Here is a 27,987-nt window from a genome sequence, read left to right on the forward strand (position 1 = left end):
GTTTTGTTAAAAGTATTAATGATGCCAGCTGTCAGGATATTAAGAATTAATAAATTGATTTGGAAAATTTTATAAGTCAAATTTAATTTGAGATAAAAACCTGACTTCAAGATTTCTTAGAAAAGTTACCTGGCTTATACAGTACAGTGGGGAGTGGAAAGCCACTCTCTAAAAAGTTGACTTTAGGAAAACAGACCCTCAATGTTCTAATATCCATTTTCCTAAGCAACTGGATCAGTCTGCCGATTTCTGCACAATAAATCTGTGCTTATTTACCAGTACGATGAAAATCATTCTTCTTTGTACACACACAGCAGCCTATCAGATTATTTTATTCCTCATCAATTTTTACACTTTACACATACACAGGTTGGTGAATAAGGCTTTGAGATGACAAAATTTTCAGAGAAAAAGCTCTAGAACATTCACTTTAATGTTAAAAAAATAAAACTTAGGGATTTGTGAATAAATGATACCCAGGTTGTTAGCACTGAATAAATACATCTAATAGTTATATATACAAATATACAACTATGTTAGCTTTAATTAGCAGCTCTCTTCTTTTTTCTCTTTTTCATTGGCTTTTTACTTGGTGCTTTTTCTTGTTTCCCAATGGTGGTCTGTGTTCTGCGGATAAAGTAAAATAAATTAACAGTTCACTTAATTATGCTTAAGTTTTGGATCACTGAAATAGGAGGTCTTTTATTTTTTTGCACTAGGGTACAAAATGTGACAGCAGGAAAAGTAAATACAGTAACCCTGAAAGGTATCCAAAAATAGTTTAATAGAGAGTTAGGTGCTAATTTTTATTAATTACAGGGTGAAAAAAAACACATAACAGCTGATGAAAAAGGGATGTCTGTGTATAACAGTTCTGTAAGATGAGAGTCAAACCAGAGAGCAAGCCTCAAACTCTTAAGTTACATGTACATGTTTGAAATAAACCAAAAACTTGTTACCTTATTTTCTTTGTTTTCTTGTCTGGTTCTAAAATGACCATTTCTTCTTCTTCACTGTCTGAGAGTACTATAGGGGCATCTTTAAGAAAATGATAAGAAAACAATGTTGGTAAGTAATCTGGGAAACTCCACATGGACTTGTATCAGAGGTTCTAAAATGTTCATTTCTACATTAATAGTTTCAGCTACTCTTACTGTGGGGAGCAACTGGGAGCAACTCGGACTAGACTAAGTTACTGGAATTAAGACTTATTCTATGCATCTGCTCTCCCACAATATGGTGCTGGGAGAGGAGGAAACAGCTTCTATACAGCTGCCTCCAGTTCAACCAATAAGCAGCAGGAGCTGACTCTGATTGGAGGAGAGCAGCGTACTCGGCGTGTGGGTAGCAGAGTTGGGACTGGTGGAAGAGGACTATAAAGGAGGAGAGAGACAACATGCACGGGGAACATCTATCTGAAGGAACACCTGTGCAGCCCCCGAGAGAGCCGGCCGGCGGTGTGCCGCTCCCCTGCGGAAGTGGGGAAAGTGGCAGGGGGAAACCGCCCTTCCACGGAGGTGGAAGGACGGTAGCCAACCCGGGAAGAACCAGCAGCAAACCCGGGGAGGGCAGAGCAGACAAAAGAACAGCGCAGGGTCCTGTGTCGTTCCTCCACGAAGAGGGGGAGCGACATCTTACTGATAAACTTTGTTTTCTAGCCTGTAGCTCCTTAGGGCTCTAAACAGCTCTTCTGTAAAAATGCTTCTGTTTAGGTAAACTCTTTCATTCTTAATATACTGTAATAATAAGAAAGTTTGGAAGAACCAACTTGGTATTTATTTTTTCTCTATTAACACCGGAAGGGAAATTCCAGGAAGCATAATTGCTTGGTTAAAAGGCACATTCATTCTAAAAAATATTTTTGCCAAATGCTTTCAGAAATGTTCATGCTGAAAGAAGTAAACAACCATTTTCATATACCCTTTTCAATGCTGGTATTTTTAATAATGCTCAATGCTATAGTAAAAAAATCCTGTCATTTACCATGGTTAACTATGAGAACAGCTCCTATCTTTTGCCTACTTTTCTCCTGAGCAGCAGCAATTAATGTGAATTAATCCTTTTCTTGTTTGCTTGCACATCAATTCATTTGTAGTTTCTACTTTCATTCATGTTTTAGAAAGGCTTTACTTGTTCTACTCTCCCAGGTAATGTGGTAGCTCTTCACTCACCTCATTCAATATGATGCTGTAATATTTTAACAGTGAAAAATGGAAACTTACTATTACATTTCAATGCTATTGAAAGATTTATTTTGAAAAATATTATTTGAAAGAGAGTTACAGAGAGAGGCAGAGACAGAGAGAAAGGTCTTCCATCCGCTGCTTCACTCCCCAGATGGCTGGTGCTGTGGTACAGCAGGTTAAAGCCTTGGCCTAAAGCACCGGCATCCCATATGGGTGCCAGTTCTAGTCCCAGCTGCTCCTCTTCCTATCCAGCTCTCTGCTATGGCCTGGGAAAGCAGTAGAAGATGGCCCAAGTGCTTGGGCCCCTGCACCCTTGTGGGAGACCCAGAAGAAACTCCTGGCTCCGGATCGGTGCAGCTCTGTCATTGTGGCCATCTGGGGAATGAACCAGTGGATGGAAGACCTCTCTTTCTCTTTGTAACTCCGTCTTTCAAGTAAATCTTAGAAATTGACATCCCATATATTGGAGTGCATGGGTTTGACTTCAGGCCCTGCTCCTGACTCCAGCTTCCTGCTAATGCAGACCTTGGGAGGGGGCAGTGACAGCCCAAGTAATTGGGTTCCTACCACCCATGTGGGAGACCTAGATTCATTTCCTGGCTCCTGGTTTTAGGCTTAGCTGTTGCAGGCTCTTGACTATAAGCCAAAGATGGGAGCTCATGTTTACTGTCTTTCAAATAAATAATAACAAAGCCATCATTTACATGCCAAAATGTACCATCACTTCACAAAGATAAACATACTGTTTTAGAAAAAAACTGGGGGCTAGTGTTGTGGTGGAACAGGCTAAGCCACCACTTGTGATGCTAGCATACCATCAGAATACTGATTCGAGTCCCAGCTGATTTAGCTTCCTGCTAACAGGTCTGGGACTGCAGGAAAATGGCCCAAGTACTTGAGCACCTGCCACCCACATGGGAGACCCAGATGGAGTCCTCGGCTCCTGGCTTCAGCCTTGTTCAGCTGTTGCAGCCATTTGGGGAATAAACAGTGGTGGAAGTTCTCTCTCCCTGTCTCTCTGCCTTTCAAATAAACCAACCTTAGAAAGGAAAAAAAAAAATTGGCATTAGCCTCATTAATTAGTTGAAATTTAAATCACAAATAGCCCCTCCAAAAAAGGAATATACATTTATATCTACATATATTCTCTATACAGATATCATTATCTGTGCATATATCTTTTATATATATGTACAAATACAGTATATTATCTCCATATAATAGACACATATCTACAAAGAAAAGCTATACGGTTTCACTTACCTTGGCTTCCAGTATCAGAAACTTCTATTCCAGTGTCCATTTTCATACTATCAAGAATGACAGCTTCATCACTGCCACCTTCGTCCTCATCTTCCTTCTCAGAGTCTTCAAGATCACCCCAAGAGTTTTCTATTCCCTCTCCAATTTGGGCAGTTCCAGGAGTCCATAGCACAGGTTTAGAAACACTTAATAAGTTAAGAAAACTGAATACTATAAATATTGCTATTTGACAGCTGTTGAAACAGATGAAAATGAAAGTTTTCTTATTTTGGCTGGCGCCGCAGCTCAATAGGCTAATCCTCCGCCTGCGGTGCCGGCACTCCAGGTTCTAGTCCCAGTCGGGGTGCCGGATGCTCTCTGCTGTGGCCAGGGAGTGCAGTGGAGGATGGCCCAAGTGCTTGGGCCCTGCACCCGCATGGGAGACCAGGAGAAGCACCTGGCTCCTGGCTTCGGATCAGCGCGATGCGCCGGCCGCAGCGCGGCAGCCATTGGAGGGTGAACCAACGGCAAAAGGAAGACCTTTCTCTGTTTTTCTGTCTACTCTGCCTCTCAAAAAAAAAAAAAGAGAGAGAAAGTTTTCTTATTTTAAGATTGATTCAAATGTTCCTCAAATGGTTAGGAAAAGAATTTAATATAGCTATACTTGAAAGAAAAATGAAATCCCTACCTAACTCAGGCAAGACTGTATTGACACACTGGTTAGAAACATCAAGAGGGAGTAGGCGGTTAAGCCTAACAGTTAAATTGCCTGCATCCCCACATCGGAGTGCCTGGGCTTGATTCCTGGGTCTGGCTACTGACTCTAGCTTCCTGCCGGTGCACATCCTAGGAAGCAGCAGTGATGGCTCAATTAACTGGGTTTCTGCATTCCATTTGGGAGACCTGGAGCTCCAGCCCAGACTTGGCCACTGCAGACATTTGGGAAGTGGATGGGTTTGCCTTCTCTCACTGTATCTCAAATAAGCAAATACAAAGAAATATCAAGAAGAGAGGCTCTCAACACTTTAGATGTAGTAATGAGGGCACGACTGAATAAACTTCAAGAGCAGTATATAACAATATACAGGTGGGCCTTCAAAATTGTTTTAGAATTTTTTTTTTTTCCATTTTATTTGAAAGGCAGAGAGACAGATCAATCTAACACAAACACCCAACAGTTAAGGGGTGGATCAGCCCAAAGCCAGGATCTTGGAATTCAATCTGAGTTCCTCACATAGGTAGCAGGAACCCAAGTACTTGAGCCATCTGCTGACTCTCAGCATGTGTATCAGCAGGAAACGGTCAGAAGTGGAAGAGCTGAGATTCAAAGCACTCCAGTATGGGATATGCATGTATGTTCCAAGCAGTGACTTAAGCACTGCATCAATGGCACACCAAGAACTTTGGTATTTGCAGATTAAGTTCAAGAACCTTAGATGTTATACCATCAACTTAAACAAATCACTATCTTGTGTCTTAAGTGCTCTCTCTAAAAAAGTAGTTTCCAAAAACAAATTTCTGTATGTACACCTTCCAAACAGCCTTAATAACACCAGAAGTGCTACAAATCAACTTGTTACTGCAAAAACTACCCAATAAAGATACACTTCTGAAGGAGGTTCAGCTTCAGCAATGATTTCTTCTGCTTTCTCCTCCACATCCGAGGTATCAACAGGGGCCTTTTCCATTTTAAATGCTGTGATCCTCTGATTTGGTATAGACTCTGCAAAGCCAAATTTTCCACCTTCTTTCCTGTATAAGGTGTTTTGGGAGTAGGGGGTAGATAGATGGGAGATACTATTTTATTTGGTGGATAATAAACACTTAAATAGTCCAATTAACCTAATCAATACAATTCATTAAAACTATCAAAGGAAAATAACAAAAATTTTAATAACTATCATTTATTAAACCGCATGCCTGCCATGTGCCAGGCACATGTGCCTGAAGTACCTTAAGCTCTCTAGTCCTTAAATTAGTTGTACCAGGTAAGCATTAACCTCCCAAATTACAGTACACTGAAGTGCTGAGTTATATATCTTTATGATCAAACAGAAACAGAGATGGTAATCAATCTCGTTTGTGTTCTTTCCATTAAGCTGAGTTACTCTACTGTTTTTTATTTAAGAAAATGTTAATATTTAAAGAAAAATCTCCTGAGGCTTTATGACACAGGTTGTTTAAATTGGAATAAAGTATAATAAAGAGTTAACTTTCAAAATACCTATTTAGTATATCCAACTGACTTAAGAAAAAGTGATTAAGCGTGAAATCTTATGGTTGTCCTTGTGCAAGCCAACAACCTTAATAGAGAAAGTTGTATAAAAAGACCATATAGTTCTGAAAAAACTTACCTAACTCTCTGGTCATTCTCCAAGGCTTTCTGTATTAGCTCTGTAATTTCTGCTACTTTCACACCAGCTATTTTACTGCATCTCAAAACCTATTTATAAAAGTGAATTCTGTTATTGAAAGGCAACAAACCAAAGGCTTTCACTAATAAAACTAAAACCATGATGCTAATTTTCCTACCTTTACAAGTTAAACCTGACCACCCCCCCCAATATGATCACCCCCCCGCAATATGATAATACAATGTAAACACCATTTAAGCAAGGCGAGAGCTGTTTTAAAATGTCTGAAGAACCATCACATTAAGGGAACAGACTCAAAAACTGCCTACTCAACCATAAAAGCAACCATGGAAGAAACCTCAGACATTCAAAGGGTCTTCCATGAACTTTATAATGTACCTGCACACATACATACACAAGGATGCACTATCTTCTCTGTAAGTAATCCACAGATGGGATCTGGGTAGTATTTACATACTGTCAATAATGACAACGATCATAAAAACATTCACTGCACATTTGCTATATCCTGGACACCACACTATATCTCCTTCAGTTCATCTGTCCTTCCACTCTTCTAAACAACTAAGTATCATAGTAACATCACTCCCTATTACAGATAAGGAAAGAGGTCCAAAGGGATGAAATCTTTCACCTAAGGCCAATTAGTACAAGACAGGGTTAGAACTAATACTGAACTACAATAGCTCGCAAAGCTCTTAACCACATATACTATATGGCATATAGCAGTCCATTTTCTGAAAGCCCTCACGTGAATCCAGTATATAGCTGGATTTGAGAACTACTGCCTGTTACATCCAAATTTTAAAAGTAAAACTAACTTTTCACCTAATTTCTACCTTTTAATGCCTTTTATTTTTTAAAGATATGAATCTCTTTATGGAAAGTTCAGAATCTAGAGGGCCAGAATGGGTACAGCATGGAAAGAAAGATTCCTTAGAGCCCCCAGTCAAAAGGAGAGTGACAGTTCTGAAACCAGATTCTAACATATCCTAGACTCAATCACTGAAAACCACCTTCATTAGATTTAGTTAAAAGAAAAAGTTTTTAAAGAGAACCATTCTTAATCAGATATTAATCAAAGTACTAACTTGATCTTTTAGTAGCATTATCCCACCACTGGACTGGATGGTACAAATCTCTCGATGCTTGTTCATGGCAATCACCAGCAAGCCATCCATTACTCGTTCTTCTCGTTCAGTGGGATCCACCAATAAATACATTCTGAAATAAATGTTACATGAACCTGAACAAATCTAAGGCTGAATCTCTGTCAGGTGTAGTGTGATGGATGCTTTGTATTTTGCTTTTGAGAAGCCCACAGAGTGCAAGCACTTAAGAGTGAGAGTGCACATGAGCATGCTCCCATCTACTAGTTCACTCCCCAAATGCCCACAACAGCAGGAACAGTCTGAGGCTAAAGCTGGTAGCCAAGAACACAATCCAGGTCTCCCACGTGGGTGGAAGGAATCCAATTACTTCAGCTAGCATGGCTCCTTCCCAGGGCTGCATTAGTAGGAAGTTTGAGTCAGGAGTTAAAATAAGGACTTGAACCCAGGCATGTCAATATGAAGTGGACATCTTAACCAAATACCCATTCCCAAAGGCAATGGATTTTTTAAAAAGATGGCATCAATAAAAACACAGTGACAGCCTATGCCTGTACAGATTTGAAAAGTTTGTGTTTTTAGGGGAGGGTTGCGGGTGGGAGGGAAGTTATGGGGGGGAAAAAGCCATTGTAATCCATAAGCTGTACTTTGGAAATTTATATTCATTAAATAAAAGTTAAAAAAAAAAGTTTGTGTTTTTATGAACACCAATGCATGCTAGATGAATATTTCTAGCAATCATAGTAAAATCCCATTAACTTCAGACTGGTTTCATTTAAATAATATATAATCTAAACCGAATGTTATCTCTTTGATTAAATGACTTCTGGCTCATTAAGAAAACGTAAGATAACATTAATTTGGCTAATTTTAAAGTTGCCTTCATGTCCTCTTCTCTGAGGTTCTTCTGATGGCTCAGTAAAAACATGGTCTATTTCTGTACTATCCAATACCTTAGCCAACTGTCACATGTAGTTATTGAGGAATGTGGCTACTACAAACTCAGTAGGTAAAATATTAGATTTCAATGACTTAGTAGAAATAGAAGTACGAAGAACATCTCATGAATTAATTTTTAAGATACTGATTATATATTCTGCATATATTAGGCTAAATACATATTAATTTTACTGTTTATTCATACCCTTTTAATGTGACTATTTAAAAATTGAAGATTATGATATGGTTTACATTTTATTTCTATTGGACAAAGCAGGTCCATTTCATTTTAATGAAATTCTACACTGCGATAACTAAAAATTGAAAGCTTTTCTCTAGTTTTTATGCAAAAATGTATTAAAATGTTTATATCTCTCCTCGTTTCTCGAGATTTAAGGCTTAAGTTTTCATTTCAAAGTACCAATACTTGGACCTAAAAGACTTCAGGTTTACTGCTGTAGGATTTAGCAGTGAGTTGTGAAGAAACTACTGGACAACTAAAGGAAACTAGATTTTTCTCAAAGTTACTAGTCTTCCATTAATTTACAATTTCTATTCCTATTTCCTCAAATGAACGTGTACCACACAACTCTCTTTAATACTTGTACAACTCTATAAAAGATAGTACCATGCCACAGTAAACTTATAAGTACGCCATTAAAAGAAAAACGTTGGGAAGTATCTTCATTATAGCAGAACTTAATAACTGGTATGGTCAGCTCTTTGCCAATTAATGCCCTTACAAAGAAAGAAAATAGCTATAAGGTGTTTTAATATAAGGGGGGGGGGGCGGCACTGTGGTGTAGCGGATAAGCTGCCACCTGCAGTGCTGGCATCCCAGATAGGTGCCAGTTTGAGACCCGGCTGCTCCACTTCCAATCCAGATCTATGCTATGGCCTGGGAAAGCAGCAGAAGATGACCCAAGTTCTTGGGCCTCTGCACCCGCATGGGAGACCCAGAAGAAGCTCCTGGCTTCTGGCTTCAGATCAGTCCAGCTCCAGCCCTTATGGCCATTTGGGGAGTGATCCAGCAGATGGAAGATCTCTCTCTGCCTCTGCCTCTTTATAGCTCCACCTTTCAAATAAATAAAAAATCTTTAAATATATATATCAAAGGAGGAGTTTATTCATTATCCACTTAAATACTTGAGTAGAGCAATGAAGTTCCTAGCTCCATTTGAGACTTCAGCCCACTACAAGGTGAGACTTACCCTTGCTGGAAGAAGGCAAAACTGACACAAATGGGCATGTGGTGGATGCTCAGTGGCACAGGATCACGTTCTTCTGGTGTATACTGTTTCAAAAGAAAAGGCTCAGTCATTGCAGGCATGAAGTTAAAAACATACTTTAAAAAAAGTCATACTAAAATAAAAAATGAAATTTTCATTCTTAGTTCTAAATGACCTCTTTTACAATTACCTGTTTGAGTGCTTTATAGCATGTATCAACAGTTCAGTTCTAAAAGAGTAATACTTCATAGGGGCAGTTTTGTTGCTTAGGAGGTTAAGCCGCATCCTGAAATGCTGGCATCCCAAATAGGTGCCTGTTTGGGTCCTGGCTGCTCTACTTCTGATCCAACTCCCTGCTAATGCACCTAAGAAAGCAGTGGAGGCCGGCGCCGCAGCTCACTAGGCTAATCCTCCACCTAGCGGCATGGGCACACCGGGTTCTAGTCCCGGTCAGGGCGCCGGATTCTGTCCTGGTTGCCCCTCTTCCAGGCCAGCTCTCTGCTATGGCCCGGGAGTGCAGTGGAGGATGGCCCAAGTGCTTGGGCCCTGCACCCCATGGGAGACGAGAAGAAGCACCTGGCTCCCGGCTTCGGATCAGTGCGATGCGCCGGCCACAGCACGCAGGCCGTGGTGGCCATTAGAGAGTGAACCAACGGCAAAGGAAGACCTTTCTGTCTGTCTGTCTGTCTCTCACTGTCCATTCTGCCTGTAAAAAAAAAAAAAAAAAAAAAAAAAAGCAGTGGAGGATTGCCCGCATGCCTGGGCCCCTGTACCCAAGAAGTTCCAGACTTCAGTCTGACCCAGTCCTGACTCTTGTGGCCATTTGGGGAGTGAGACAGCAGATGGAAGATTTCTGTTTCTCCCTCTAACTCTGATTTTTAAATAAATAAAATAAATCGTAAAAAAATAAAGAGTAACAGTTCAGTGCTAAAGAGTATGCTGTTATATAAATATATCACATTTTGTAATCAACTTACAAGGTAATGAATATCTGGGTTATTTTCAGTTTTTGGCTACTACAATTAATGCTGCTATGAACATGTGCATGTAAGTCTCTGGGCAAACAAATGCTCCCATTCCACCTGCAGATTCCTAACCAAGAAATTGCTGGAAATGTTTTTTCCTAGTTCTAAGGCACTGCCAATTCTAATACTACAAGTGTACTAAAAAATATAAAGAGTGTTATGCTTAACTTTAAGATAAACACCCAAATTTCTCCAACATAGCTGTATCATTTTACATTCCCACAAACAGTAACTTTACAGTATTTTTGGATCTTTCAAGTCAAATAATTGCTTCTTACTTTTTTTTTTAAACTTCCTTGTTACAACTCTCTCCTCTAAAGGAAGATTACTGTTAGTAAACCTTTGTCACTTCCCCTAAGTCTTTAAAGAATCTGCTCTAGTTTAATATCTGAAAATACATTATGATTACTTAGAAAATATGGGCATCTGGTGTTCCCTTTTGCAACATCAAGACTCAAACTATAACTACAGTGTACTTTCATTATTTCAGCACATAACTTATATAAACCAAAACTGGCAGACGAAAGAGGAAGACAACATAGATTAGTGAATGGTTTTCAGAATGTGAAATGGTTTTCAGAATGTGGTCTCTGGACAAGCAGCACTTGGGTTCTACTCCTGTTGTACCTCAGCAGTGGAGCCTAGCAGTAAGTTTTAACAAGTTCTACAGGTATTTCTGAGGTCCATCTGCCATTTATTTTGCTTAATGAACAAAAGTCCTGAAGACAGATGTGCATCTGCTGGCAATTCACTGTGCTGAGTCAGGTATTTTTTACACGTGTGATGCCTAAACATAAGCCAACTACTTCATCTAATGTTCGATCCAAAGAAGCAGCCCTCTCATTCTACCTTAGAAAATCAAGCTAAGGTGTGTTTTGTGTGAAAGGCAGAGAAAGACAGACAAGACACATGACAGACATTTCCCATATGCTGGCTCACTCTAAATGCCTGCCACAGCCTGGCTGGGCCAGGGCAAAGCCACGAGCCTGGACCTCAATCTGGGTATCCCATGTAGGTGACTGGGACCCACAAATCTGAGCCATCAACATAGCCTCCAGGGTACACATTAGGAAGAAACCAGAATTGGAAGTAGAGCTGGGACTCAAATCCAGGCAGTCCAGTGTTCTAACTGCTGAACCTAATGCCTACCCCTAGGGTATGTTTTTTCTTTTTTTTAAAAACACTACTGAGTGCAACTTTCTTTCCTTTTCTTTCTTCTTTTTTTTTTTTTTTTTTTTTTTTTTAAGATTTATTTATTCATTTGAAAGTCAGAGTTACACAGAGAGGAGAGCCAGAGAGAGGTCCTCCCTCCACTGGTTCACTCCCCAACTGGCTGCAATGGCTGAAGCTGTGCCAATCTGAAGCCAGGAGCTAAGAGCTGCTGCTGCTGCTTTTTTTTTTTTTTTTTTTTTTTTTTTTTTTGACAGGCAGAGTGGACAGTGAGAGAGAGAGACAGAGAGAAAGGTATTCCTTTTTCCATTGGTATATCCTCCAATGGCCGCTGAGGCCAATGCACCGCACTGATCTGAAGCCAGGAGCCAGCTGCTTCTCCTGGTCTCCCATGCGGGTGCAGGGCCCAAGCACTTGGGCCATCCTCCACTGCACTCCCTGGCCACAGCAGAGAGCTGGCCTGAAAGAGGGGCAACCGGGACAGAATCTGGCGCCCCGACTGGGACTAGAACCCGGTGTGCCGGCGCCGCAGGCGGAGGATTAGCCTATTGAGTCGCGGCGCCGGCCAAGAGCTTCTTCCAGGTCCCCCACGTGGGTGCAGGGCCCCAAGGACTTGGGCCATCTTCCATTGCTTTCCCAGGCCATAGCAGAGAGCTGGATAGGAAGTGGAGCAGCTGGGACTTGAACTGGCACCCAAAAGGGATGCTGGCACTACAGGCAGTGGTTTTGCCCACTATGCCACAGTGCTGGTCGCTAGGGTATGTTCTTAATGACATTTCAATACAGGAAACAGATTTCTAGGGCAATTTGGATTAGACATAGTCTTTGCCTTATCAACAAATTTTAGAACTTACCTACTGGCCATCTATAATGTGACTTTGTTTGTAACAAGTTGCCTGTACATCTAGGATACTCATTCATTCCTGGAAGGATCCTGGCTCACTTCATAGGAACTTACCAGAGTTACTTCATCTCCTTGGACAGACACATCAGGTCTTCGGAAGTGACATAAAGCCACAATTGCAGCAATGCTCGCAGCATCAATAATATTTCCATCATGATTTAATAAATGTAGGTCAACACGTATTTGCCAAACCTGAAAGTGAATTTAGGATAAAAATAAATCCAGACTGATTACAACCGGTGGCCACTTAGAGGAAAAATAACACTGTTAAAAATATATTTCTTGCTTTTAAAACACAGTTACTTCAAGATTTTCAATAAAAATATACGTAGAAAAATTTTACGTTAAAGAAACATTTTTGGGGCTGGCGCTGTGGCATAGCGAGTAAAGCCACTGCCTCCAGTGCCCACATCCCATATAGGAACCGGTTTGAGTCCCAGTTGCTCCACTTCCAATCCAGCTCTCTTCTATGGCCTGGGAGAACAGTAAAGGATGGCAAAGTCCTTGGGCCCCTGCACCCTTGTGGGAGACCCAGAAGAAACTCCTAGCTCCTGGCTTCAGATCGGTGCAGCTCTGGCCATTGTGGCCCATTGGGGAGTGAACCAGCAAATGGAAGACTTCTCTCTCTCTCTCTCTCTGCCTCTCCTCTTTCTGTGTAACTTTGACTTTCAAATAAATAAATAAATCTTTAAAAAAAAACCTTTAATACCAACAGTTTACTTTACTATTTGAGTCACTTAGCAACAATATGAATATCCTAAACAAAACCACTCTACCATCTAAATTTAATATTTTCCTAACTCTAAACCTGAGTATATTTCTATTTTACCTGCTAACTTAAAAACTTCAAATTCTGGGGCCAGCACTGCGGTATAGTAGGTAAAGCTGCTGCCTGCACCACCAGCATCCCATAAGGGCACTGGTTCAAATCTTGGCTGCTCTACTTCTGATCCAGCTCCCTCCTAATGTGCCTAGGAAAGCAGCAGAAGATGGTCCAAGTCCTTGGGCCCCTGTAGCCACGTGGGAGATCTAGAAGAAGCTTCTGGCTCCTGGCTCAGCTCTGACCACTGCGGCTATTTGCAGAGTGAACCAGTAGATGGAAGATTTCTCTTGTCTCTCCCTCAGCCCTGTAAACTCTGCCCTTCAAATAATTTTTTTTAAAAAATCACAGTTGTATTATCCTCATACAGCACAATTTATGGAGACAAAGATTTCCAATGTCAGCCATACCACTGACACTGTGTATATCAATAACCTACCCACATGAAGGATTTGGGTTTGTTTATAAGTTGTTCGTCCCATTGAAAAGGAAAACATTATCAATAGACTTAACGTGAGAAAATAAAAGAGAGATGATATGAAAGAGTCACAAGTTCTTTAAATTAAATGGTTCAACATATATCCAAGTTGCTATTCTTCACCCTTTAAAAAAAACAACAGGGATGGTACAAAGTTCCAAGAATAGTACTCAGAAAGTGAACCAGTATAAATCTAATCAACTAAGTTCTGAAAATCATAGTAATAGAGACCAATAAATCAACAATATTCACCCTAAGATTAATAATTTTGGGTATATGGCCATTGTGGCCATTTGGGGAGCAAATGAGCAGATGGAAGCTCTCTCTCATTCTGACTTTTAAGTAAATAAAGCTTTACCAGAAAAAGAATCTTAGGTATATTTCCCCACCTTTTCACCAGCAACAACACAGAGAGACTCAGTATCCATACACTTCGAATTTCTTAGACATCTTTCCAAGAGTCGATTCAACTTCACCAAAAGATCGGACTGCCTAAGAAAACAGGAATGGGTTGATGTCATGAAATATAATACCATTACATTATACATTATATTCATAAGGCACTAAAACAATAGCTTACTGTTATTAGATTCTCCTATGGTGAAAGCTTAAGAAAAAGATTTAAGTACCTGCCAGGTTCAAAAGCCGGGGCAGCCATCTGAGAGAGCTCAAGGTTACAAAAAAGAATACCTTCTGTTGCTCTATTGAGTTTTGGAGCAACAAGTTCACAGGAAACCTGTCCAAGAACTCTGTAAAGATAAAGGCACAAAGCAGTTTGCTAAATATATTTCCTTTCCAATTAAAAAAAATCTTAGACAACATTGTCTTACTCTACGTAATGCTATACTCAGAACGATATATTCTGAAGCAGAAATTACATATGGAATATATGCAGAGATAAAGGATACACTCTTATAACAAAATTTACTATTTCACAGACTTAGAAGGAAATCAATGACCTTTACTTCTTCCTGAAACGAGTATTTATCAATACAAAATGTCATGGAAACTAGAATTCTTAAGGGTTTTCACATGGCATGGTTTAGCAACATTATCTGACCAAATAGCCTCAAAAGTTTCAAGTGAATATTAAAAACCTAGTTTTCACGTCACTCAGGAAAAAGAGGAATGTGGGACCTATTAGTGCCAAAATGCTCGCAATCTCTACATCCCTCACTCTCTACGGTGAAAGGAGTTCAGGAAACAAATACAAAGTAACCACTGCTGGTCACCTACATGATTTGTAGAGATCAGATACTCATGAAGAAAAGATGTTCAGGATTAAAAACTTAAGGCATGACCACAAAGTACTGTCCCGACTTCTGTGCTAACCACTCCTTGTTGAATCTGTCGTCTAATCTGAACTCTCTTACCTTGTTTTCCCAAGTTCCACAATACAGCACCCATAATCTGTCCCAAACGAGATCCTTATGTTCCTATAATCGTAGGTCTGTCTGCCATCCAGCCGCTGTAAGCACAACATTCATTCTCTTATTCCTTCAACAAGTATTTCTTGAGCAATTACTATGCGTCCGCCCTGGAGCAAAGTGGGATCTTAACCACCCCATCCCGCTAGGAGAGCGGAAGCTAGATGCCCAAGCACTGGAAGTTGCTGGGACGACTCACGCCTCGAAAAGAACCCGTTGGGGTGACATATCGCCTGAGAGGCTGGGGGAACATTCCGGCTGGTTCCCCAGGGCCTCCTGCGGCCCACGCTGGTAAAGTCTGCGAGTTCACCCCGTGTGAGCTGAGCGCCCGCGCGGCGCGCAGTTTCGCGGGGGGGCCGTTTACCTTCTTCTCTTCAATGGCACGGAGTAGGAAGCGGCGCTCGCAGTTTGAGAGTGGCGTTTCCTTCATGGTGTAAGCTCACGGGCCCCACGGGCACCAAAATCCGTGAGGAAACGCGAAGACTCTAGACCCGCGCTCCGCTCGCTCTGCGGCGAAGGAGATTTGCGTCATCAGGGCGCGACGGCTGCGGGTGGGAAAGCTGGGGGCTTGAGCCGTCGCTAGTGCGCAAACTCCAAGCCTGGCTGGGTTCTTCCGAGGGGCACTGGAGCTGCAGAGGCGGCTTAGAGACGGGTGTTTCCGACCTTAAAGTCGGAAGGTTCCTTTAAGGTAAAGTGCCAGGGGCTTAAAAGACGCACACGATAGCCACGTGGTTGACAGACAATAGCATGAGTAGACCACTCTCACACTCTGCCGTTCCTCAGTCCCGGCGCGGGCGAGGCTGCAGGGGTGTTACTGCTGTTTCACTGATGAAGGCGTTGATGCTTGGCCACTAGAAAGCTCCAGAGGAGGGTTTGGAGCAGGTACCGTGGAAAAACACTGGACACAGGGCGCAAAAGAGACAAGCGGGATTGGGAGAAGACAGTCGCGGCGGTGAGCTGGGACGTTCCTGCTGGCTGAGGTGAAACAGATCTAAGAAGCTGACAAGATTCGAGGTCGTTCCTGCGTTGTGTTATCGCCGTGGGCTGAAACTACACTGTCCATAGGCTTATTGTTAGGGGCAGACAGAAGCCTTGTTGTGGCTGTGCTGCCAAGCGCTCAGCTTTTTTGGAGAGAAAGATTGTCAAATAGCAGTAGCTTCCTCCTATGAAAGCGGTGGAAGATAGCTCAGTACTGGGGCTGCTGCCACTCACAGGGAAGACCCGGATGGAGTTCCGGGATCCTGGCTTCCACCTGACCCAGCTCCAGCTTCTGTGGACAAGGGAGTGAACCAGCCAGCGAAGATTCTCATTATCTCGTTTTCTTTCTTTCTCTCCCCCACCCCCACTCTGTTGCTCTGCCTTTCAAATAAATAGAGCTAATAGAGGTTTTAAAAACAAAAACAGGAACTCGAAACTGCCCAGATTCGTATTCACATTGTGCCATCCACTAGGTCTGTGATCCTGGACAAGTTATTTAGCCTAGATGATTCACAGTACTCAGTTGCAAAATAGGGATGATAAGTTATTATGAGGAATAAAACCTAATTAGGACACATAAAATGCTTAGAGCAGTGCTTGGCTAAGCACTATTTGCTTTGTATTTTGTTTCCCTTTGCTTTGCATGTGGTAAGCATCACAACTCCTACATAAAATCGATTCCTCTCTTTTATCTCTTCTCACACTTTGTTTTAGTGAGATTAGATTTTAGTTTCTACCTCTTGCTGTCTAACCTAGGTACTCAATATTTAAAGACGGTTTACTGTGTCCCAAGAATAACTCCAGGGCTAGGTTTAAAAAAAGGGGGGGGGGGGTAGACAAGATCCTTTCTTTCAAGAAATTTGTTTCTTTAGAAGAGACAAAAACTTAACTAAATAGAACAATTTCAGACCCCTATCAGTGCTGAGAATGGGAATCTGGCTGGCTGGCTAGCTCACTAGGCTAATCCTCCACCTAGCGGGGCCGGCACACCGGGTTCTAGTCCCTATTGCCCCCCTTCCAGGCAGCTCTCTGCTGTGGCCCGAAAAGGCAGTGGAGGATGGCCCAAGTGCCTGGGCCCTGCACCCGCATGGGAGACCAGGAGAAGCACCTGGCTCCTGCCTTCAAATCAGCGCGGTGCGCCAGCCGTGGCGGCCATTGGAGGGTGAACCAACGGCAAAAAGGAAGACCTTTCTCTCTCTCTCTCTCACTATACACTGTGTGTCAAAAAAAATTTTTTTTTGAAAAGAGAAAGACCCATAGAACTTACATTATAGGGACAAGTGGACAAAAAATGAAGTGACAATCTTGCCTGGCCATGATGAGTGACACAAGGAAAGCTGGCAGAGATGAGTGAAAGTCGCCAGGAGGTTACCGTGCAGGTAGCACAATAAGGACGGAGGCGGAGGACTGTCTGCTGAAGAAGCATTTGTGGAAACCTGAAAATGGAGAATGGATAAATAAATGGACTTTATTTATAAAAATATAAATAAATGGACTCAAAATGAGTAGGCTGTGAAGAAGATTGCTTGAATTAAATAAGGCAGCTGAGTTTTGAGGAGGTCAGGGCCTTCTTTTGAGATTGTCCGGTGAGTACTCAGTGAATCTGGATGTGGTTTCTTTCTTTTTTTTTATATATATTTTATTTTATTTAATGAACATAAATTTCCAAAGTACAGCTTATGGATTACAATAGCTTCCCCCCCCCCATAACTTCCCTCCCACCCACAACACTCCCCTCTCCCACTCCCCTCTCCCACTCCCTCTCCCCTTCCATTCATGGATGTGGTTTCATGAGAAGGAGTTTAATGGAGAAATAGCCCAGGCTTTGGAGCCAAGCTGCCTGGTTTATTTATTTATTTATTTATTTTTGACAGGCAGAGTGGACAGTGAGAGAGAGAGAGAGACAGAGAGAAAAGTACTCCTTTTTGCCGTTGGTTCACCCTCCAATGGCTGCCGCGGCCGGCCCGCTGATCCGATGGCAGGAGCCAGGTACTTATCCTGGTCTCCCATGGGGTGCAGGGCCCAAGGACTTGGGCCATCCTCCACTGCACTCCCTGGCCACAGCAGAGAGCTGGCCTGGAAGAGGGGCAACTGGGACAGAATCCGGCACCCCGACCGGGACTAGAACCGGGTGTGCTGGCGCCGCAAGGCAGAGGATTAGCCTAGTGAGCCACTGTGCCGGCCAAGGGATATGGGTATTTTTTTAAGATTTATTTAATATTTATTTGAGAAGCAGAGTTATAGACAGAGCGAGGGAGAGACACAGAGAGAGAAGTCTTCCATCCATTGGTTTCCGAATAGCCCCAAGGGCCAGAGCTGGGCTGATTGGAAGCCAGGAGTGTCTTCTGGGTCTCCCACATGGGTGCAGATGCCCAAGAACTTAAGGCATCTTCCACTGCTTTCCCAGGCCATAAGCAGAGAAAGCTGTATTGGAAGAGGAGCAGCTGGGACATGAACAGGCTGCCCATATGGGATGCCAGCGCCACAGGTGGAGTCTTACCTCACAGCGCTGGCCCCTGGGATATAGGTATCTTAACCCTGGGCTAGATAGATATCCGTAGATAGGATAGTTTCAAAAGAGATGATGTTTAAGCACAGAGAACAATGCAAGACACAAAGTAAAGCTCAAAACACATTTGTTGAATTATTAAGAAAAGTCAGAGTAAATTATATCATAAAATAGAATGTTAAATACTCTATAGCATAATAAAATATTCTATTATGGCTAAATAATTCAATTATTTTTCATCTTTTTACGTTCTTTTGTGTGTATTATATAGCTTTATAAATCCATTTTTGGAAAATAACCCTATTTTGATAGAACATTAGATTATCTGGCAAAATTTGTACTGAGCCCATGCTGACTCCTAATGGTTACCTCTTACATTTCTAAATGCTCACAAACCATCTGAGAATCAGTTTCAGAATTTGCCTGTAGAGTAGTGCTCTTCATTTCATTTGGTTTACAGTATTTGCCTTCTTTGCACTCTGGAACTTGGAGAAGTTCTGGTTCTCTTTGAGTGGAAAATCTGGCTCACACTACTAGCATATTTTATTAGTGATGAAGACCATTAGAAATTTTCTACATCATCTGAATTTTTTATGAAAGGAATGAAATGACTACATTCTCCTTGAGGAGCATTTGAATTATACAACTAGCAACTGACTTCTATTTCAAACCATAACTCTGTATCAAATCATGGGGCTGATCCAACATGAAATTAGATTACTCATCTGTGAGAGGCAGAGTTCCAACAGGAAAATTTAGGTAGGATGTGAGTCATATGATGTGACATTCTTCTGCCCTGTAAATATATCCTATTTAACTAAACCATATGTTTTAACAGAACTAAGAAAACGAAAATATAAAAATTTTGTATATCTACCCTTTGATCAATTAGATTTTTTATACATTTGAATTTCTCAAAGTTATAATTGGACTTTGGAAATGTCAGTCATTTTCTTTGCAGCAAACCTTTCCAACTGCATGTTTCCTAAATAAATAACTTGTGATCATTTAAATATAGTAAAAGATATTGAGCTGTGCATATATTTACTGTTTTTTATTCCTGTCAGATACCTTTTTGTCATGTGAAAAACTAGATCAACAATAGATACACACATGCAAAATAAGAGTCTTTTAGTGAAGGAGGGCTGCTCATGTCTTCTTGTCAATAGAGGTTTCATGAAACTCCTATTCCTGTAAGATTTTTCCTTAAAATTACTAATGAAAACATTCTGGAAGTTGTTATTTTTGTGTGGGTATGTGTGTGTGTGTGTGTGAGAGAGAGAGAGAGAGAGAGAGAGAGAGAGAGTATTGTCTGATACAAGAGCTCATAGGAAAAGTAATTAGATGTTAAAATGTGTAGTCCATGGTCTCCCTTCTTAAGTTTCCAAGGGTCAGTTGAATTGTTAATGGAAGAGAATTAAACTTCATAATTTTGATTGGATTTGCTAGCATTTCATCTCTACAGTTGACCTTTAAAAGGTTCCACTGGGCAGTTTCAGTTGAACAGCTAGGAAACCTCTGAAACACATTCAGCTTTGGTCACAGGGCTTTTCAAGTTGCATCCCACCTCTGTTCTCTTTCCTCTTTTGCTTTGGAGTGCTGAGGGCTGTTGATGAGTCACAGAGCAAGTACAAAGGATGGGGGCGGTGGGAGGTGAGAAACAGGAGAGCAGGCCTTGATGCATTTTAGAGGGACACTACCCATTACTGGAGAATTTAAAGTTTATGAGTATATTCCTATGGGTTTAAGTGTCTGTGTGAATGTTTATGGAATTCAAGTTGACTTATACCTTCTTGTCACAACTAATGAAAACTGGATCTCTTACTTGATTTTCAGTGTCATTTAATATCATTTGTGTTCTGTAAATAGTTTGTGATTTTAGTGACCTCCTCGAAGTACTTTTTCCTTTTGACTTCAGGGGTTTGTAACTTTCCTGCATTTTTTTTTTTTAACCTCTCTGGACGTTCACGTCAATCCATTTCTGGGATTCTTGCTTGGTTCACCTCTTAAGTGTCAGAGTTTCATGGGTTTCTGTCCTAGAAAATTTCTCCCTGTGTCAGTCTCCCAGGTTTTCTGCTTCCATGGCTTCAAATACCACCAAAATGCTGATTATTCCCAAATTTATTGTGCCAGTCCAGAGCTCTCTTCGGGACTCTGGATGCCTCCAGATGCCCCAGGGACGTTGCGAATTTTCTATGTCCACAACTGTACTCATTTTTTTCATTCTCAAGCACATTCTTCCTTGCATTCCCTCTAGTGAATGGCAACTTCCCAGTACCAGTAGATGAATCAAGGTATCGTTCTTTATTCCTCACTCACTACATCCACTGCTTCTCAGAAATCATGAAGTGTAGTTAGGTCACCTGCCGAATACTTAACCCATATGTTTTCTCCAGTCCTATCACCACTGTATCATTCAAATCACTATCATTTTTGACTTAAATTATTTAATTATTTTATCATTCTCTGATATAGCCTCCCAACCCCCAGTCTTGCCCTCTCACAGTTTTCTTCCTTCCTTCCTTTTTCTTTCTTCCTTTCTTTCTCCCTCCCTTTCCTTCTCTCCCTGCCTCCCTCCCTCTCTTCCTTCCTTCCTAGATTTATTTATTTACCTGAGAGGCAAAGTTACATACACAGAGAGGGAAAAACAGAGAGATGTCTTCCATCTGCTGGTTCACTCCTCAAATGGCCTCAACAGCCAAAGCTGGGCTGATCTGAAGCCAGGAGCCAAGTGCTTCTTCTGGGTCTCCCACATGGGTACGAGGGCTCAAGCACTTAGACCGTCTCCTACTGCTTTACCAAGCCATAGCAAAGAGCTGGATTGGAAGTGAAGCAGCCAGGACTCAAATCGGTGCCCATATGGGATGTCAGCACCAAAGGCAGAGGCTTAACCTACTAAGCCACAGCTCTAGTGCCTCCTTTTCTACATTATGTATGATGCTTTAAAAATATAAATCTAATCATGATCTTTTCCATAGAACTCTTTCATGACTTTCCATTGATTTTAAATTGAATTCCAAAGTGTATTCCATGGTTTACAGTGCCTTTTAAGATCCTGTCCCTGTTTATTTCCCCAGCCCTGCCTGTAACTACCTCTTTGTCTTTTGAATCTTCAGCTTTACTGAATTATTTTCAATTGCTCAAAGGCACCAACTTCTCTCTTACCTCCAGTCATTTGTGTTAGGACTCCTTGCCTGAAACAGTTTCCACCGGATTTCCTGCCTGGCTGACTTTTGACTATTCTTCTGGATCAGCTCAGAGAAAGCAAGAAACCTTTCCTGAATTGCCTCCTTATCCCCCAGCTGGGTTACAACCCCCTCTTTGTGTGCCTCAAGCATATCTCACTTCCTCCACCTTCATATTTATGGCACGGGCCTCAAAGGAACTGCTTGCCTGGCTGTGTCCCAGTGAGCTCCATGAGGAGCATCTGTTATACTCACTTTCCTATCCACAATGTCTGGGTTGGAATATAGAAGGAACTTAGAAGATATCAGATGAGTGAGTGGATAAATGGAATGAATGAGAAAGAGTGGGGAAAGGATGAGGATGAGAACATACTCACCTGGAGCCACAGCATACATTGTGCTACCCAGAGGGGTCACTGGCATTGCCACCTTTGCATTCCTCTGTGTCCCGGGAGCCATTCACAGTAAATTCTATATCATGTTAGATATATCAGGTTAACTTGCCAAAGGTTAGACATCTATTAATCTGGTGCTTTTTCCTTTTTTCCTTGGAGTTGGGAAAGTTTACTAACACATAGATTCTAACAAGTGCTTTTCTAACAAGATGGATTCTGTGGGGCCTGTAGTTGTGGCATATTAAGCCACTTCCTGAAATGCCAGCCTCCTGTAGAGTCACCAGTTTGAATCCCGACTGCTCCACTTCTGATCCAGCTCCCTGCTGATGTGCCTGGGAGGGCAGCAGAGGATGGCCCAAGTACTTGGACCCCTGCACCCACATGGGAGACCTGGATTAAGCTCCTGACTCCTGGCTTTGGCTTGAATCAGTCCTGGCTCTGGTAGCCATTTGGGGAGTGAACCAGTGGATAGAAGATCACTCTTTCTCTTTCCTTCTCCCTCTCCCTCTCTCTGTAATTCTGCCTTTAAAATAAGTAAAGTACATCTTAAAAAAAAAGAGAAGATTCCACATCAGATTTTACATAAAGTGCTAACATGATTATGACAAACTTCAAACTTGAGGCTTTAGTCTTCCTGGGACACATACATAGAAAAAGACATTGCATCTTTTTTTTTTTTTTTAAAGATTTATTTATTTATTTGAAAGTCAGAGTTACACAAAGATAGAGGAGAGGCAGAGAAAGAGAGAGAGAGAGAGAGAGAGAGGTCTTCCATCTGCTGGTTCACTCCCCCAATTGGCCACAATGGCTGGAGCTGCACTGATTTGAAGCCAGGAGCCAGGAACTTCTTCCAGGTCTCTCACGAGGTTGCAGGGGCCCAAGGGATTGGGCCATCTTCTGCTTTCCCAGGCCATGGCAGAGAGCTGGATCAGAAGTGGAGCAGCAGAGACTCAAACCAGTGCCCATATGGGATGCGCACTGTAGGTGGCGGCTTTACCAGCTACGCCACAGCGCCGACCCTGACATTACATCTTTAAATTAGAAAATATCATTTTATTTGAAATAACCATATATATTTATTATTCAAAAAATGTTGAACAAGATTTTCCAAATTTTAGTCAACATAGTAAGTTATGGAACATTTCAATAAAACCACCTGCCTTTATTCAAAACTGCTTCAAAGCCTCCTTGAGAGAGGTGGTGCTTCCATCATCTGCAGTACATGAAGGATGGTGAAGCAGTCAAGGGGAAGCAAAGTCCCAGGTCCTGCAGGGCTGAACTAACAATGTCAGAGGCGTGAAGAAGTGGATTCCAAATTAGGGGACTTTATGGAGTCCAAAATACCCCCACACGTCTAGTCACTCAATATGTATTTCACAAGCTTCTCAGTGCACTTGATTTTTATTCAAGACATTAATCAAGATTTTTGTAATTAGGCTTTTGGAAGGCAATTTAAACTCTACTTTTCACAGAGAAAGTGATCAATGTGTATTTGTCAATGGAGTGATTTAAAATGGCAACATTCTGAGCCTTATCTGGAAGGAAATACATGCTGGTTGATTAATATTCAATTAATTCATAGCAGTAATTGCTGGAAAGAATTATATTTAACTTAAACTAGTGAATATGTTAGAGTAGCGAGATACCTTCTCCCTTCCCCCTTAATTTAGTGCAGATGTTGTATGAGTACATGCTGTAGATATAAATTGGAGTGGATGTTTGGCACAGTGGTTAAGACACTGCTTGGGATGTCTCAACCCATATCAGAGTGCTAGGTTTGGGTTCACTTCTGTTTCCAACTTCCTGCTAATGCACACCCCGGGGTGGGGCAGCAGTTGATGGCCCAAGGACTTGGGCCCCTGCCACTAATATAGGAGACCTGGAGTTCCCAACTCTTGGCTTTGTTTTGACCCAGTCCTGCTTGTTATAGGCATTTGGGAAGTAAACCAGCAGATGGGAAATTTCTCTCTATCTGTCTGCCTCTCTGCCTTTCAAGTTTAAATAAATAAATAAATAAAAATTACAAAGAAATTACAAGAAATTTGAGGTCTGCTTTGCAACTTGTGCTGGGGCAGGCTCAAGCACCTGGTTATGCCAAGGTGAACTAAGTGAGGGCATTCCTGAGGATTCTGAGTAGGCAGATTCACCCAGTGGCCACTCTCATCAGGCTTTGATGTCTATTTTCACTTGAGATTTGTTTTGGCACCAATTAACAAGACCTCATTCTGTACCAAGGCACATATCAAACTGTGATCATTTGATTAATCTATACTCTTTGAAAGCACACAGTCACATGTACATACTGGGGTATGCATATTGAGTGTTTAAGAGCCTCCAGGGCGTCCAGGGCCAGGAAAAGTGATGTTTGTTCCCTGGGACTGAGTCTCCCTCCCAGACTCTCCGTGGGTGTCACCCTGCTCAGAAAGAAATAGGGGAAACAGCTGTGGCAAGGCAGAGACGTTAGCAGCAAAGTGTGGTGTCAGAATCCACGTGGCGAAGAGCACCGGTTGGTAGTTACATCAGGAGTGCCAGGACTGTTTGAGCTGCCAAGAGAGTGACTGTGGGAGGGTGGGTGGGTAGAACAAAGAGGCAAAGGGAACAACGCAAGCCCAATCCAAGGAAGGGCAGAAAATCAGCAATGGAGTAGATGCCCTCAGGCATGTGGCATGTTCCCAGCTGTCCTGGGGGGTGCCACAATAGAGTGAGGTGAACTGCAGATGCAGGCAGGTCAAGGGCTTGCTCAAGGAGCCATGGATAAAGCCACTCAGTGATAAACTTCCCAGGGAGCCAAAGTGGGCTTTGTGAACTTGCTCAGACCCCACGTAGGAGGTTCAGTGAGGACTTCGGGCTCCTCCGTCTCTTCCCCAGCACAGTCTTGGCACAAGAAACAACTCAGTGGAACCCTAGGTGCAGTGTGACCTCTTGCCCAGGAAACAACATCCCAAGCTTCAGGGGAACAAGTTGGTGCTCCCCAGGGATCCGCCAGGCTGTCCAAAACAGGTGAAGTAGTCTAAAATGCCAGGTAGAATCCTTTGCAAGTAGAAAGTCTAAATATAAGTGAGCAGTTAGCTGGTTGGAGCAGTAACACATTAATGTTTACTGCTTTGACCCAATATCTGAGGGCATTGTTTTATCCTTTTGCCTTTTTGTTCTACTCACCACCTACCCATAGTCTTCCTGTCATGGCTGCCAGAAGAAAAGCAAGGACCCAAAAGAAACAGACAGGGCCCAGCTAGAAACTCTTCAAGTTAAGTGTTTATTTCAGTCTTTCCTTGCAAATTCCATCTCATTCTGCTTGTTTGTATCACTTTGGTTCACACAGTAGTAAACCTTACCATGTTTTCCCCTATTTTGCTGTGTAAATTTTATCATTTATTTTATCTGAATTTGGCCTCCTTCTAAACAGAAAATAAAAGTTTCTTAAAGATGAGAATGCATATTAGTCAGGTTGAGCTGCTGCCACAAAATACCATGGACCCCATGCCTTCTACCAAACATTTATTTCTCACTGTGTTGAGAGTGGAACTTTGAAATCAAAATGCTGGCACATTTGGTTCTCAGTGAGCGCCTCTCTCTGGTTGTAAATGACTGTTCTCTCAATGTGTCCTTACGTGGCAGAGAAGGAAAGAGCTCTGTCTTATCCCCTTTTGTTTATTTGCTATTTACTGAGAGAGAGAGAGAAAGGGAAAGCTTGAGTCGATGTTTTACTCCCCAAATACCAGCAATTGGACAGGACTAAGACAAGGTGGAAGCCAGGAGCTCAAATCAAGTCTCGCACGTGGATAACAAGAGGCCAATTACTTAATAGAAATGCCACTTCTGCACATCTCTCAAGAGAAATAAAAACATGTTCACATAAAAACTTGTACATGAATGTTCCCAGAAACATTATTTCTAAGTCAAAAAGGCCATTGGCTGAGAATAAATAGACAAAATATACTATTGTCATACAAAAGAATGCTGTTTAGCAATACAAAGGAATGAAGTACTGATACATGTGACATGTCACAACATGGCTGGACCTCAAAACCACACTAAGTGAAAGTAACCATAAAAGAATGATCCCATTGATATGACAAGTCCAGAGAAGAAGCCTGTCAAGACAGGAAGTGTATTGGTGTTCTAGGGCTAAACGGGGTGATGAGGAGGAAGGGGAGTGGAGAGTGACTCATAATGGGTACAAGGTTTCTTTTAGGGGGAGTGAAAATCTTCAAAAATTAGGCTATTATGATGTTGCAAAAGTCTGTAATATACTAAAACTACTGAACTATATGCTTTAAAGAAGTGTACCTGGCCGGCGCCATGGCTCAATAGGCTAATCCTCTGCTTGCAGCGCCGGCACACCGGGTTCTAGTCCCTGTCGGGGTGCTGGATTCTGTCCTGGTTGCCCCTCTTCCAGTCCAGCTCTCTGCTGTGGCCCGGGGGGCCCAAACCAAGCTTCCATGAGTTACTCTTTAAAAAAAAATTTAAAAAAAAGGAGTGTACCTTATGACATGTAAATTAGATTTTTTTTTCTTATCCTATTCCTGCTTGTATATATCAAAACTCATACTGATCAATGAGTTCTGGGTTGCAAAAGAGGATTCTTTTTTTTAATTCTGGAAATTAAGCCAAATTTCATTTTTAAAAAATTTATTTATTTGAAAGGCTGAGTTATAGAGAGGCAGAGGCAGAGCGTGCGTGCGAGAGGTCTTCCATCCACTGGTTCACTGTCCAAATGGCCTCATCAACCAGAGCTGGGTCAATCCAAAGCCAGGAGCAAGGAGCTTTTTCTAGGTTTCCCATGCTGGAGCAGGGGCCCAAGCATTTGGGCCATCTTGCACTGCTTTCCCAGGCCATTAGCAGGGAGCTGGATCAGAAGTGGAGCAGCTGGTGCTCATATTGGATGCTGGCACAACAGATAGATGCTTAACCTACTATGCCACAGTGCCAGCCTCAGGAAGATATTTTGATGCATATAAAATGTAAATTTGGGGTCCACATTGTGGCCATTGGGGGAGTGAACCAGTGGATAGAAGATCTCTCTTTGTCTTCCCCTTTCTTTCTGTAACTCTGCCTTTCAAATAAATAAATCTTTTAAAAAAATGTAAAGTTGCTGCTTTTCGATTTCAGTATCAAGTAATTTGCATAAAGATCCTCTTAACCATCACACATTCTCTTACACCAATGCTGATCTGCTTTTCCAGCTGCCTTAACCTGTTCAGGCTGCTATAACAAAATACCTTGGACTAGGTAATTTATAAATAAGTGAAATATGTTGCTTACAATGCTGGAGGCTGGGGAGATTAAGATCAAGGTGCCAGCAAATATAGTATCTGGAAAGGACTCATTCTGTACTTCAAAGATGGATAGACATTTGGCCTAGGGGTTGAGATGCTAGCATCTCATATCAGAGTGCCTGGGTTCAAATCCCAGCTCTGGCACCTGGCTTCAGCTCCCTGCTTATGGGCACCCAGGAGGGGAGTGGAGATGGCTCAAGTAGTTGAGACCCTTCTATCCATGTGGGAGGTCTGGCCTGAGTTCCTGGCTTCTGGCTGGTCCCAGCAGTTGCAGACATTAGGTAGTGAGCCAGTGGAAGCTCTTGCTGAGCCGAAGAGTTGAGAGCTTGGTTTTCATATTAATGCAGTCTCTCCTTCCCAATGGGCCACATTATAATGTCATATATCCCAATGTAACCTGCAATTTTTTACAAAGTGATTTAGGAGTTGTAACTGAGGGATGTAGATACTACCCTATTACATTAGATTGACTTTTTTTTTTTTTTGACAGGTAGAGTTAGACAGTGAGAGAGAGAGACAGAGAGAAAGGTCTTCCTTTTTCTGTTGGTTCACCCCCCAAATGGCCACTATGGCTGGCGCGCTGCGCTGATCTGAAGCCAGGAGCCAGGTGCTTCCTCCCGGTCTCCCATGTGGGTGCAGGGCCCAAGCACTTGGGCCATCCTCCACTGCCTTCCCGGGCCACAGCAGAGAGCTGGACTGGAAGAGGAGCAACTGGGACAGAACCGGCACCCCAACTG

At 42.1% G+C, this 27,987-nt stretch overlaps 1 protein-coding gene and 1 pseudogene across 1 annotated transcript; both read right to left on the reverse strand.

Moving 5' to 3' along the window:
* Nucleotides 1-316: 316 nt before the first annotated feature.
* Nucleotides 317-15,471, reverse strand: EXOSC9 (exosome component 9). The gene is made up of 12 exons (XM_002717231.6): nucleotides 15,269-15,471; nucleotides 14,851-14,945; nucleotides 14,107-14,226; nucleotides 13,867-13,969; nucleotides 12,234-12,371; nucleotides 9,063-9,145; nucleotides 6,895-7,027; nucleotides 5,783-5,871; nucleotides 5,034-5,180; nucleotides 3,450-3,634; nucleotides 960-1,038; nucleotides 317-627 (listed from the first exon to the last, which is right to left on the reverse strand). The coding sequence occupies exons 1-12, from the start codon at nucleotides 15,332-15,334 to the stop codon at nucleotides 543-545; spliced, it is 1,323 nt and encodes a 440-aa protein (XP_002717277.3). The 5' UTR covers nucleotides 15,335-15,471; the 3' UTR covers nucleotides 317-542.
* Nucleotides 15,472-26,490: 11,019 nt separating this feature from the next.
* LOC127483349 (small nucleolar RNA SNORA40) lies at nucleotides 26,491-26,580 on the reverse strand (annotated as a pseudogene).
* Nucleotides 26,581-27,987: the final 1,407 nt, after the last annotated feature.

This window comes from Oryctolagus cuniculus, chromosome 8 (assembly GCF_051225735.1).
Source record: "Oryctolagus cuniculus isolate XC-2025 breed Fujian yellow rabbit chromosome 8, ASM5122573v1, whole genome shotgun sequence".
In the NCBI taxonomy this organism is placed as follows: Eukaryota; Metazoa; Chordata; class Mammalia; order Lagomorpha; family Leporidae; genus Oryctolagus; species Oryctolagus cuniculus.

Coding starts and splice junctions, on each gene's coding strand:
- EXOSC9 (XM_002717231.6), bottom strand. CDS start 15,334: ATGAAGGAAACGCCACTCTCAAACTGCGAGCGCCGCTTCCTACTCCGT. Junction 14,227..14,850: donor GTGGAACTTGGGAAAACAAG/GTAAGAGAGTTC, acceptor TTATCTTTACAG/AGTTCTTGGACAGGTTTCCT. Junction 9,146..12,233: donor AAGGAGATGAAGTAACTCTG/GTAAGTTCCTAT, acceptor CTTTTGAAACAG/TATACACCAGAAGAACGTGA.